The 14,388-nt window shown below is 40.5% G+C and overlaps 2 protein-coding genes across 2 annotated transcripts in view; one reads left to right on the top strand and one right to left on the bottom strand.

Moving 5' to 3' along the window:
- Nucleotides 1-4,210, top strand: part of LOC146201472 (putative helicase MOV-10) — a 70,338-nt gene extending 66,128 nt beyond the window's left edge. Inside the window, exons 16-18 of the mRNA XM_084587593.1 lie at nucleotides 840-928; nucleotides 994-1,074; nucleotides 4,068-4,210. Of these exons, the coding sequence (XP_084443719.1) occupies nucleotides 840-928; nucleotides 994-1,066 (162 nt within the window). The 3' untranslated portion in view covers nucleotides 1,067-1,074; nucleotides 4,068-4,210. The remainder of the gene's footprint in view (nucleotides 1-839; nucleotides 929-993; nucleotides 1,075-4,067) is intronic.
- A 130-nt stretch (nucleotides 4,211-4,340) lies between these two features.
- Sec22 (vesicle-trafficking protein SEC22) lies at nucleotides 4,341-14,325 on the bottom strand. Its single transcript, XM_084587595.1, has 5 exons — nucleotides 14,110-14,325; nucleotides 13,304-13,416; nucleotides 11,696-11,856; nucleotides 11,463-11,609; nucleotides 4,341-4,793 (listed from the first exon to the last, which is right to left on the bottom strand). The coding sequence occupies exons 1-5, from the start codon at nucleotides 14,182-14,184 to the stop codon at nucleotides 4,645-4,647; spliced, it is 645 nt and encodes a 214-aa protein (XP_084443721.1). The 5' UTR covers nucleotides 14,185-14,325; the 3' UTR covers nucleotides 4,341-4,644.
- Between the last annotated feature and the right edge of the window lie 63 nt (nucleotides 14,326-14,388).

Below are 14,388 nucleotides of genomic sequence, written 5' to 3'. Positions count from 1 at the left end.
CAAGATCACTGGGAGGTTTATTCTTATTTAACTTTCTCACCTCAAATGAGGAACCCGAATTGGCAGCCGTTCCTAACTTTCTGATATCCTGTGGTCTCGATAAGTCACGGAAACCATCAAAGAATCAGTACTTGGCCATGTCAGCTGCCAACTACCACCTACCAGCACCATACTTGATTTTTTGCTCACAGTGCTGACGCCGATGCTGGATTTTCTGCGTAACAAGGCTTTTAATGCTATCATGTTAAAAATAAATTTTCTGCAAGAAGTCAGCTTTAAAAATTGCGAACTTACTATTTCCTGTGTTTTGTCCCCATATGTCAATAACAGAGTTGTAGCATAGTGTGATGCGCTACTATGATCTGCTTCCACGCAGAACCCATGCGCACGCTCCTTACAGTGCAAATTTTTTTTAATTTCCACGTGATGCACATGATGGTATTTATAGGCAAAGCAGCTTTTCCTGTGCATAATAAGCTGGCAATAATAAGTTTACAGGAAAGGAAAGGCGCAGTATCTGTCACACTATCTCCGTGGGCGCCTGAACCGTGCCATAAGGGAAGGGAGGAAGGTGGGAGTTAAAGCGAGAAGAGAGAAAGAGATGCTGTAGTGGAGGGCTACAGAGTTATTTCAACCACTTGGGCATCTTCAACGGGCACTGACATCACACAGCACACAGACTCCTCTCTGTTTAGCCTCTATCGAAACGTAGTTGCCGGCGGTCGGGTTCGAACCCCGGGTACTCCCCCGCAGTAGCCAGGCATCTTACCCACTGCACCACCGCGGCGGGGCATAAGCTGAAAACTTGATTTATAATTGGAATGCATGTACTTTTTCAGAGGTTTAATGTTTCAGTCACAAGAGCAAAAGCCCTCATGATAATAGTTGGCAACCCCCGCATCCTGTGCCAAGATCCATGCTGGAAAAGGTAAGTGTGGTAGTACAAGGTCGGGTCAATGCATAATTTGTGATACCTGACCATTATTTTTACAGGCTGGTACAGTTCTGTTTCAACAAGGGAGCCTATCGAGGAATGTGGTTTGAGCCAGAAATTTTACTCGACTAAGGCATTTGGTAAGGAAAGGGGCTGTTAAAATGTATGGCTTCTTCTCTCCCTCTCTTTTTTCTCCTAATTGGAAAATGCATTGCTGCAAGCATTATGCAGGTCTGTCATATTCATTGTCTGTAATGGGGACGGCAAACAGCATGATATCACCGTTATTCTGTTTTGTAAGGGCACTTTGCTTTTGGTTCAGTGTTGGTAAAGTACTAGTTTCCAATCATTGTTAGAGACTTTGTTTCTCCTTATGAAGTGCCACAGTGTCTGCACTCTGTACCAGCAGTCTGGAATATGCCTGTTTCATGTGGCCAGTCTCCACCTCCAACACAACTGGTTGAAAACAAACCACCAGTTTCTATGGTGCGTGCATAGTTCATGTTATTGGCAGGCTGGAGTAGTAGATGGTGATAGCTGTCAATCACACACACGCACCACTCATAGAACTGGATCACCCCTACATTCCTGTGCTGTCGAGGTGCAGTTTGTTTTCAATAATTGTGTTTGTGCACTTCCAGAGGACACAACATATTGTTAAAAAGGCAGATTCTGCCTTTTGTCGATTGATGCAGTATATGAAAAACCTTGGCTGATGCTTAAGATGCCCTTAAGGCCCGTTCACACTTGCGACTCGTGGAGGTTGCGCAACCTTTTAGTCGAAGTCGCAGGCCGTTAGACCACAACTCGATTTTCCAGTTTTGCGACTGCTGGTCGCAAACTGGTAACCAATCAACTGCTCAGCTGAAGTGAACGTAAGTTAACTTTACTCTGTGTGATGAACAGTCAAGATAGACGGAATGTGAAAAGCGACCCGCCGCTTGCATTTGCAAGTGTGAACATCGGCCGCGCTGTGCAACTCTCTGGTTGCATGCGACAGCGGTCGCATGCCCTTCGCGACTCACAAGCATGAATAGACCTTTAGAGTACAATGCAATAGCATTTCTTTTCAGAGAAAGTGATTAATTGGTGATGCTAGTTAACTAGTGTGAGATGTTCGCATGAACCCTGTAAACTATCGCAGTGAGCGAACATTCCTCAGTGGTGTCGAGACCGTATACAAGTGTTTCAGCAATGAGGTTTAGTAGTGTGCGTGGTAATGTATAGGTTTCTTAAATGATTAATTTTGTACTTGAAGATTGACTCATTTTCGTAGACCTTTTCGTGATGGTAGTAGTGTTCGAAATCAAAGAAAATGGTGATTAACTTATTTATTGTTGCGTCTAAAGCTTTGAGCACATCTTTTTTCTGGGGTAATGTTGAACATGGAGTAACATACTTTATTACCACTACTTTCTATCATATAAGCAAGAAAATTTAGTTGTTGCTAACTAAAATCAGATCTAGAATCTTTTTTGATAGCACAGTGACACATGTTGGCTCCATTACTGTTTGTGAAAGGTTAAAATTAAGATACTGACAAATTCATGGGGCTTCTGAGCTGTGGTAATGTGAGCTTAGCAAGGCCGATTAATAGATGAATGGTTAGTCACTAGGGGTGTGCGAATAATTGAAATTTCAAATACAAATCGAATATGTTTGTTATTTGATTCGTATTCAAAAATTACGGAATGCACCGAAAATTTTCGAATTCACCACAGTTGCACCGCAATGCTTAATAACCGTGTGGACCATGCAGTAAAGCATTCTCAAAACGTAACGGGCCTATTTTGTGAAGAAGGACCTTCCCTTTTGTCAAGAGGGCCTCCCCAACATTGTGCACAAAGCGAAGCACTTGAAAAAACTGGGGAAAAGCACCATTCTCACTTTGGTTTCATCTCAAATGCAGACAACCATCACGCAGGTGCTCGTCAGATAAAATTACTGTGATGCAAATGGTTTTCGGCAGTTTTTTCGAGCCCATTCGATAATTTGAGTTTGCAGTTAGTTCGGGCATTTTTTCTTGTCCCTTTAAGGCCTAATTAATGAGATTTTACTGTATTCAGTGGCGATATGATAGCTACACCCAATTTTATGCTGGTCAAGCTTTCTGTACAAAAACTGTATAAAACATATATGTGATTTTTCAGTAGGATATACACTTTTGTGCTGTTCTATTTTAATTGTATTTGTATATACCATGTGAATTCTGAAATAAGATAAACAGTGTTTGCTATTTTTTTATTTTTTCCATTGATTCGATTATTTGATATTTGGGTACACTTTTTTTCCCATATTTGTATTCAAAACTATCAATATTTGCACACCCCTATTAGTCACCAAAAAGAATAATTCTTGCGCTAGGATGCCTAGCTGTCAGTTTTAACAAAACATTGTTGAGCTTACAGGGAAAGGCAGGGCTTATTATGTGGCGGTCAGTAGCAAGCGCCAGTGAGTGTTGCTATCGGTACAGTGCAGCCTATTAGACATAAAATTTGAAGGTTAGGTGTGAACGTAACAAGAGTGAATTGTATTTCCTGATTAATGGCAACTAAGACTCCTCCCTCTTGAGCTATCACAGTCCATGCAAAAAAAAAAAATGCATAAAATCGGCAAATCCTGTAAAACTTAATTATTGTTGACATTAGTATTTAACCATGCCTCAGAACAAGCCTTAGGCTATGTGATTATGATACGAGGTTAGACACAAGCTGTAATTTTGGAATGAAGCTGTGTATATTTGCGAGTATTATCGAAAGACCAAGGTTAGTCCAGGAGTTCGTTCTATGATGCAGTTTTTTATGAAACACAGCTATGAAAAGAAGCAAGTCTATTTCAAATGAATTTTGATTTCGCCCATTATTAGCATGATGTATACTAGGTATGTGATAAGAGAATCATATCCCAGCAAAAAAAAATAAGAGCAAATAGGAGCTGTTGGCAGTTTAACCTACTAAATTATATTCACCCTTTGCGCAATAGCTCCAAACTTTTCAATGGGCAAGCGTCACTGGGAGCCCCCTAAAAAGGATATATAAATTGGAGAAAAGGTGTGTTCAGTGATGGATACATTGAGATGATGAAGTGCAACTTGTTTCTTATGACTGATATATGCTTCCATGTTTGTCTTTAGGAAGTTTGCAAAGATTACCTGGCACAGCACCGGGTTAGTTGGAGGTATTGAATTTGGATGGCATACTTTGAACTGAAGTACCTGAAGAGCCACAAGACTGCCATTTTGCTTTTAGATTCGTAATAAAGGTTTTTTAAAAAAAAGTCTTCAGTGATCAGAACTTCAATTGTGAAGGAAAAGAAATGAAGCAATACACCTTGCTCATTCAACCGTTTTGTGCATTGCAAACCATTTTGTGTGTTAGCACTAATGTTGAAAAAAAAAATTAATGAGTGGCTTCACTGGAAAGGTGCATTTATTGCCATCTGAATTTTCTTTAGTTCTAGATAGTTTTATTACCAATAACAAACAAACCCAAGCCTCAGTTCTGTTAAACCTTACGCTTGGGCCAATTCATGGCACATTTATTAGCAAGTCTGTGCAAATGGTTGCACAGTACAATGTGAATGTAGGCAGAAAACACAGTACTATATACAGGTATGACAACAACCAGCAGGTTTGAAAATTTTTTGGAGTGCATTTTCAGGAGAGCACTTTTGCCAACCAAAGCCACAGCACCTAGAGCGCATGTTTGGACCTAGAAGATGTAGAAGTACAGGAATGCTACAAAAACAATAACTGACACTGCTGCTATCTTTGCATAGGTGGAGCGCAAATTCAAATATCTTGCATCCTTCTTGTACTTCTGAGACAGTAGTGACAGGTTGCTTGCCTTGCTGTCCAGCTCTGTGAATAGCAAAAATAAAAAAAAAATATTTCAAAAAAGTTAAACCACACCTTGCACTGGGCACTTTGGGATTCATCTGGTTGCAGTGTAACAAGCATATAAAATCATACGAGCGGACCAGATGGCAAAATTTTCGCGCAGGCTGCTGCCATGAAATTCGAATGTCATTCCTCTGCGCTACTCAAAAGAAAGGGAAAATGTCTGGGTGCGTTGGATCATAGTCACATAAAGCAATGCGCAAAAAAAACGTCAAAGGATGAGGCGAGGACAGCGCTTATACTGTCCTCGCCGCGTCCTTTGTCTTTTTTTTTTTTTTACCCTCAGAGAAGCAATGTTTGCATCACATGGTAGTGGTACCTGGTCCACTTCTCTGAACGCACCTTGCGGAAATGCACATTTTACATTCCTCACAAGTCCAAAATCTTCTGTCCAACTGGGTCTGTCATTCTTCACAAAGTAAATAATTGCATTAAAAATTTTCATAAAACATCCAAACATTGACCACCAGAAGCATTTACTGAACTGTAATGGCTTAATGTTTCAAAGTTCCAATTGATCACTGCTTTCAACACCTGAAACACTGCATCTTCATAATACTAACACTTAAATCACGAAAAAATTGCAACCTTCCTGCTCTAACGAGTGGCTATTAATCCAGAAGTAGCATATGGGAACACCCTATTTCCTGTATAATTCATTTACAGTGAATTTTTGTAAGCAGCTGTAGAACAGTACCAAGTATGCCACGATACTGTCTCATGCCCAGGAAAACGGCTGTACTGAATTTCCAGCTGAGCAATCCTGTGGACTAGCAACCTATTGATGCGGCGGTGTTCTAGTCTCCAACATCAGCAATACTTGCTGAACATTGCAGAAGCTTGTAAATGCCCTCCATATTGAGTAAATCAGTTATGTCGCAAAGCATCCATAATGTTAAAAATTCATGAAAACATTAACATGTACAAAGGCAACGAATTGCCACAGGTAGAATGGCATTTAAAGCCCCAAGTTTGCAGCACGCCTCGGCACACAACAAGCAACTAGTATCTGTTTAGTGTTCAAAGTTGTAAGTCTGCACATCACACCACCCCCATGTCAAAACAATGTGTTCTACTTATCAAGCCATGTGCACGTGCAAACCGCTCTTCAAACTAAACGCCAATTCATACATGTCCACTGCAGAAAGATATTTCAAAAATATACTGCAACTATAATAGCAAGTCTCTACTGTGTATATAACAAAAAAAAAAATTGTCCTCCAAAAGTTAGGACACGTGAGTTGCCACTGATACCACCTACTTGTGCCTGTTCCAGAGGCTGAAAAATAGTAAAAGCCCTCTGCATAAGTAACACAATAAAGCAGGCTTCATTTCTGGAAACTATGAAGCACCAGAGAGCACAGGTGGACCCAAGATGGATGCTAAGACAGCCATCACTACATCTGGTAGCACCAGAAGATTCTGTGGGTTACATGAATAATGAATTTTTTTTTTTTTTTTTACCTGCATCTTTAGTGTGCAGAATATCTGCCTCTAATTGCCAGTCATCTGAATTTCTATCCTCTGCAAAGGTGGCTTGGTCTCGCTGTGGAATTAAATACAATCACTGCCAGCTATGACGGCCTGCCTAGCATCGATTTGATGTCTAGGCTATGCCAAAGGTACTCATATCCTTTACAAAGACATGCTACCATTGGTGTTGACACCCTGACAGTGCAGAAAAGGTTGACCACAGAAAAAAAGAAACCTGAAAATGACAACCAATGGAAAGTGTGCACAGGGTGCTGCACAAAGTGCTGCAGCCGACCACACACATGAAAACATGGTAGGAATGCTGCTTACAGCCGATAACTGCAAGCCAAAGAAGTCGATGAAATCAACATGAAGAAAAGCAACAGAGTAGCAACGAATGAAAATGCAGTTTAAATCCAGCTCCTCCAACATGAACTTCCCAACCATGACTGAAATAAAAGTTGCACTCCAGTCTTGACGGAAACTAGAGAGATCTAAAATAATACTGCTTTCATGCCATGTTGGCCTACAAAGAGACTTTTTTTGTCATTCAAAAATAGCAAAAAAGGAATAATAAAAATATGGGGCATTGCTTTCCAACATTTTGAAAATGAAAAGCGAGCAGTACAACACACAACTATGTCATAAAAAGTCATGAAATCTCTGGCAGTAATAGGTTTCAATCTTTAGATGACAACCTGAAGGTATTGAATTTTTCACAAGAAAGGAGTAAAGTGACTATTCTGTACCAGTGAACATGGACCATTTGGCGTGCGTAGATAGGCTCGGTAGGCCAAGCCACCCAAGTGTGGCAAGATAACACACTGATACCAACATCAGCTACATTGGTGCTTGCCATGGCTACACAGATCTCAAAGATGCAGGAAACAAAATGGTAGGCACTGATTACAATTTTCAAACTGACTTCCAGCCTTCATTAAATGAATAAACGTTTTATTCTAAATTTTAATGTGCCAGGGCCACTGCAGTGGAAGAGGAAGGTTTAGTTATTTCAACGTGAAAGAATGGTGCCTTTTTGTTCTGTTATCAGGCCCAGAAATATGAAAAAAGCCGACTGCAATTTCATGAAAGTACAGCCACAAGCAGGATACAATGAATGGAGATGTTGGTTTCATGCACCTGACAATGGACACACCCAATCAGTTGCCACGGCCAGGAAGCATATTCTACACTGCATTCACTGAACAAGGAGTCAAAATGAATCGAGTGCAGCATCAACAAAGTGATGCTGTCCACAATACGGCACACAGCATGTGGCAATGTAGACAAAGGCCACACTGGACAAACCAGACCATATGCTTTTTACGCTGACATGAGACGTTGGGCTAGTTGGTACGTATTTATGGTAAACGAGCATGAAAGAGACAGATGGCAGAGAAGACGACAGAGGTACCCACTCACAATTGACTGGTTTATTCAGAAAAACAGCATGAAAAGCACAATAGGAAGAAAATATAAAGATTTGGTTTGGTTTGGTTTGGTTTGTGGGGTTTAACGTCCCAAAGCGACTCTGGCTATGAGAGACGCCGTAGTGGAGGACTCCGGAAATTTCGACCACCTGGGGTTCTTTAACGTGCACTGACATTGCACAGCACACGGGTGCCTTGCTTTTCGCCTCCTTCTGTACCAGGGATCATAATCAGGACGTGGAGGCAAGCACATGATAAAACTTAAAGCAGAGCAGAGAACATCAGCACAAGAAAGCATGAGGCAAAATCATTTGTCATCAAGGAAGGCTATTTCAGGGCTTGCTGAGGTGACTGACGGGGTGCTCATGGTCATCACATGCGTCAGTACCACTTCAGTCACCCCAACAAGCCCTGAAATAGCCTTCCTTGATGACAAATAATTTTGCCTCATGGTTTTCTTGTGATTATGTTCTCTGCTCTGCATAGAGTCTTATGTGCTTGCTTCCACGTCCTGATTAGGATCCCTGGTGCAGCGTATGTTATTTTTTTCTTAGTATTTTTCCCCCTATTGTGCTTTTAATGCTGTTTCTCCGAATAAACCACTCAGTTGTGAGTGAGCACTTGTGTAGTGCCGTCGTCCTCTTCTCTGCCGTATTTGCCCTTTTCGCAATCGTTTACCAATGCTTTTCTTTTTTTTTTTCAGTCTGTGTGTGTTCCAAGCAATGATGACAGTTAGCTGATTTGCTTTCATCATAAAGGGACCTCAACACATGACACAGAAATTTTTGCATTTCCACAGACCCAATTTTTCACAAGAAGCAGCAGTACTTATTTCTGAACTGAGAGGGTCAGAAAAGACGTCCCAACAAACATTTACTCAATTTGCGTTCTATAGTGCACTATTTACCAATACTTTTTCCTTCTCCTCAGCTATATTTTTTAGAATGTCCAGCTGGTGGACCAAGCGAGCTTTTTACCTGATTAAGCTTCCCGCATCTATGCTGTATCCAATGTTAGTCATCAAAACATAAAACTAGACTGCAAATCTTTCTTTGCCCCAACAGACGTGATAGCACAGCAAATTTCAGTAGACCATAATTATATGGTCTAGACAGTACAGACCGACATATCAGACTGAGGGAGGTCGTTACCATAAACACTCGACCAAGTTTGTGCTCAAAACCTATAAAGCTTCCCCTCAGGGGAAAAAAAGAAAGTGACTTTCCAATGTAGCCAGCAAACCAGAACAACAAAATGAATTTCAAAAATGCTGCTAAGAAACTCTGACTGCCTGCATGCTAAAGTTTCAACGTCTTCAGTAGTGCTGGAAGCGAATATCAAAATTAGCCACTGTCTTTAAAGAATGAAACAAAATAAGCAGTACTGCGCTGCAGTAATTTAAACCTCTACTTTTGCGCAAGCCCATATTTTTTGTTCTATAGACACTATTTACCAATACTTTTCTTGCAGCTATATATCTGCTGCAAACCACACTTTTGGCTGCTCTCAAAGATGCTGAAAGGTGACGAAGGCAATTAAATCACGTGAAACACGAAAAACAGCGCCTGTGAACAATTCTGAACTGCCCAATGTGAAAGAATTTTGTCTTAGGTTCAGTGGAATCTCGTAGATATGATTCTCACGGAAATTGAAAATTAAAACATCTGAAAATGGTATTATCCAAAAAAGGCCCCATAAGGTCACAATTGAAGCATACTTAGCACAGAAATGAATTTTATTTTTATTATGCTGCACTTTGAATAACCTCTCATTTTGCACTGGGCTTTTTGTTTTTCAATGTCCAAAACTAAGTTTTTCTGAAACTCCCAGCAAGTCACAGTTTCATCACTTAGAACCGCACCTGTGACAAAGCCACAACGGACATCTAAAACTTAGTGCTTTGCCAACTTCGTGCAGAGCGTCACCCCCGCAGGAGACTTAGCCAAAAGATAAAAACGCAGCATTTTGGCAGGCCGCCAAGGTCAATGCTGCAACTGCGACAACGAGGTCGTGAAACTGAGGGACCCGCTACAAAAATTTGAAACAAAAAAAAAATAATAATAATTTAATTATCACCAACAAAAGTGGCAGGGATGGGCTCATTAAGTAAGCAAATAGTACTGAAACATTTCCTCCCCCGCCCCTTCTTCTAGCACTTTTTCACTGCCTTTTGGAGAGAAATTTGAAGCCAAGCGAGTTCATATATTTTCGCAATCATATTAGCTATACGAGAATAAATTGCCTCTATAGGACGTCAGCAGGGAACAAATATTGTATCACTTCGAAAAAACATATTAAGCAAGGTCATATAAACAAGAATTCACTGTATATGCTAAAGAACCCATCAGTCTCAAAATCCTGCTGAGGTCGTATAGAAGTTTCAGATGCTGCAAGGCTAATAGCTGCAGCTGCTGCTTCTTCGCAATGTTCAGCCACACGTACAGTTCCACCACTGTTTCCACCTAAAGGAGACCTTAGTTCAGTTCTTAACACTGGCCTTTCTTTGTGTCCAAATGCTCATAAAAACACAGCAATCCATTCCTCACTAGCACACCATTAGAGCCATGTGTGCGCTATAACCTCATACACAAACCATTATTTACTAAAGGAAAGGCTAAAATTGCTACTGCTAACGGAAAAATTCCACAAAGATCTAAATCAACCATTAAAAAAAAATAAAGCGTGCTGCCAAGAAAGCAAACCTGCACTGACTTGATGCCAGTCAGTGCAGACATATAAATTGCAACAATATTTTTTTTAATATATATGCATTGTCTCAAATTTAAGCTTATGTTACACTGGCACAAGATCCATCCACACTTACCACATCACAATTTCTTGCAAGTTTTCTCTACCCTTAATGAATGTATGTAAATGGTGCTTTAATTTCCCTGATATTTCTAGCACAATAAAGTAGTCATCTAGTGCTTTTCACCTAGGGCTTCAGGAAACAACTGCAAAGGTAGCACCATTCCTGTGAACTCATCCATTAGTGCAGCACCAATACAAATAATGGGGCAAAAATAGTAAATGCCAAAGTAAGGTACACATACACAACACTGAGATGATTAAAACAACATGTACGACTCAAAGCTCCAACCAAGGATGTAAGGTTTTATGTAACTAACTATCCCAACATCAAAAAGAGCACTAAACAAGGGTAGAGGGGGAGAGTCTCAGCTCGCAGGTCGAGCCAACGTTTCGACAAGAAGACAAATCCACTTGTCAAAACGTTGGCTCGACCTGCGAACTGAGACTCCCCCCCTCTACCCTTGTTCAGTGCTCTTTTTGGTACCATGTACCCATCTTCTTCCTCTCGTTCTAACTATCCCAACAAATTTTTCCAGCAAACATGCATCAAACCTTATGGGCAAAGTGCTGGCAAGCTGGGAAAACCACTAAAGGGCTCAGAGTTAGCTTTTGTGAAATTTTTGCCCAAGACAGGCGAGTCTTATACGGTAATTGATTGACAAGGTGATTACAAAACGCCTATTCTACAAAGTTGGTTTTCATAAATGCATGCACTTTCAGCAGTAATGCAGAACTTAATGTAGAAAACAAAAAAATTTGAAGCACACAAGAAAATTTATCAATGCTATGTCATCCTTCCACAAAATTTCCTGAAAATCTCTACCAATACTGTGCACTGCAGAATAAAGCTTGTGAATAAAATGGCAATGATCCAGAGAAAAGAAGGTCAGAACTGTCATCCAAAAATGGAGGGTACCTGAAATAACTGATCCTCTTTGGAGCACGTCATCAATATTCTGCACCATGATTCGCTGAACATCTTGCAATTCAGAATTTAGACTGCTCAAATTCCTTCTGGCTCTAGAGTCCATGAATGACTTCTTTGCCTTCTGAATGTAGGTGTCTAGAGGTGGCAAGAAAAAGCATGTGTTACATTCAAGTAGTATTGACTAGTTGGCAATAGGCACATGTATTCATGCAATAGCTTACCAAACTCGATAAAGCTGTATGGCCTGTTCACAGTATTGACCCTGGAGCCATACCGAGAGTTGAACTCATTTTGCAGATCTTCGAGGAAAGAAAATGCAAGCCTCTTCGAAAAAGACTTCTCTGTGAGTACTAGATAGCAAACTCCATTCTCAATCATGTAGCTTGAAAAGAAAGAAACAAAACAAACATGTAAGCTGGTAAGATCAGGACACTGCTTATCATACAAAAACAAGAACACACAAGGACTTCTCCCATTGTATTTCTGATGCAAATTCATAATAGACGCACTGCGGTAAAGTGATTTTATGCGTTCTGCACTGCACAGGTAATGCACCACTATTGGTGCCTCGCACCAATGGACACTGCTTAAGCACACTTATGCTGCAAGTCCTGTACCTTATGGCCTTTTCTAGACCTTGCAGACGTTTCGGTGCCATGAGTCAGAACTAAAAAGATATACCTACTCGTAAGCAACACTTCTGGCTGTTCACACTAATTTCCCTAAAGGTTTGCATACTAAATTAATATCCACCATAATGAAATCATGACTAATTGGCATCTATTACAATTATTATTGAAGATAGCATCAAACACAACAGAGAAAATGAGGTTGGTGGCAATGAGTATGTACAAAGCTTCTATATTTTTGCACGTTCCAATTATGGTTTTAAATAGAAATACACTCAGTTGATTGCCTCATGCTTGCGTATTTGTACAAAGAGAAAAAAAATATTTACCACCCAAGCGTTATCTAGACATTGCTCACTGGCTGTCTTCACCGAACTACTCGAAACAGTAAAATACAGTATAAAAAGGCTGCATTATGGTGCACATCCAGTGCGTGCTACCTGCAGGTCAAGCTTTTAAAGTAACCGAATGATTGGAATGGCCCAGTTCATCATTAAAAACATATTCCAAACTCTGTCCAGCAACACCCATTCTGGCTAAATCACTAACCCACCTTAACCTGAGACTAATTAAGCCTTCTGCTATGCCTCAGAGTATTCAAAATGTACAAGCTGTGTGTCAGTCACATGTGAAAAAAATGACTGTACACGTTGAAGTGAAACATGGGCTGCAAGAGATTAATGTAGACCACCTAGGATTCTTTAACATGCACTGACATCACAGCCAACTCAAAAACATGGACTAAGTGCATGTTTTATATTGCTAGGAAAATTAAAGAATGGCAATAACTTGATGCAACTAATCCATCGCTAAAGAAAACAAACAGCTTTATATGCCTTCAGGCGCAAAGACAACAAGGCATCGCGAAACAACAATGAAACATAAAGCATGCAAAAGTATGTGTGCATAGCTTATCTTGCCATAAGCTGTGTGAAAAGAATGAGGTATGGTGATATGCAATGTTGTCACTAGTGGAAGTAGCCAAAACAGGCACATTAAACATTTCTGTGGAACTAGCATGCAGCTTGACAGCAATATGCATTTTTCTCTACGCCAAAATGCAATGTTCACAATTGAACGGCAGTTCTTAGTCTTAGTACTTTCACAATAGGAATTTTCTTCACTCTTTAAATGAAGCTCATTCTATAATGTTCGAAAAAGAAAACAAAAGCCTGAAATCAATGAAATGATTGGACTCACTGAAAATTGTACGGTCCTGTTTCAATGGTTGATCGTGAAAACGACTGATTATTTAGCTTCTTGAATAGCATCTTTGCCTGGTTCTGGTATTCCGTGTACCCTACGCCATGTTGCTGAAAAGCAGAAAGGTCGCATAGATCACAGCCAGGTGCATAATTAAGTAAAACAGTATGAAATCTGGACACTATTTCAAAATTTCATGCTAAATACGCCGTAAAACAGTGGCAATTAACACACTCTCGCTAGTGACTTGAAGTATTCCTTCATCCACCACACTCCGAAGAAACTGCCACAGACTACAAACGAAAAATCATGAAATGGTCAGCTGTTAAGAAGGCGGAAGGATGTCTCGACTGCCGAGAAAAACTTGGAATTCTTTTGCCATGAACTGAAGGTTCTGGTCCCAAACTACTTCTGGATAGCCTTCGCGGTCTAGTACTTCAAGGAGGAAGTCGACAACTTTCGTAGGTGTTACATGGGGAGTGACCTTGATTTCAGGCCATTCGTAAAAATAGTTAACCACAGAAACAGCCTATCAACCATTCGCAGGTATTCGTACAACGGATGCGAATATGTCGATTTTGAGCTTTGACCACGGTCTATCGAGCAACAGAACAGGTTGCATAAGTGCAACGAAGGTCTTAGCAGTTTTATCTGCTGCACTGCAAATAGTACAGTTCATAATGCTATCTTCAATTCGCCTATCCTTAGCGCCCAGTTTATGTAAATTAACCTATGCGAAACAGGAAAAAAATGACAAGGAATGTATTACTGATGTTTAACGACAGCGGTAGTGACACGCATACCTGCTGATCATCCTGTACAGATGCAGATAATGGCAACCCGTCGGTTACTCTGGCAATCATCGTCATAAGCACCATTTTGAAGCGATCGACGACCCAAGGAATCACGTAAAATGACAATGGGTTCTGTACGACACAAGGAAAGTTTCGTTACGCGAAGAACATTTCTGCTCCGCCGGCAGTGACGCGCCCGCAGATGAACCGATGACGTGTCACCGTGGTGGCCAGACTCATAAAAAATGCCAGGCTAAAACCAACAACTAAAACTGCTAAAACTGCTAA

The sequence above is a fragment of the Amblyomma maculatum genome, chromosome 1 (assembly GCF_055883805.1).
Source record: "Amblyomma maculatum isolate TAMU_Amacu chromosome 1, ASM5588380v1, whole genome shotgun sequence".
Lineage (NCBI taxonomy): Eukaryota > Metazoa > Arthropoda > Arachnida > Ixodida > Ixodidae > Amblyomma > Amblyomma maculatum.
The sequence above is the reverse complement of the archived record's forward strand: the minus strand, read 5'-3'. Positions and strand labels throughout refer to the sequence as shown.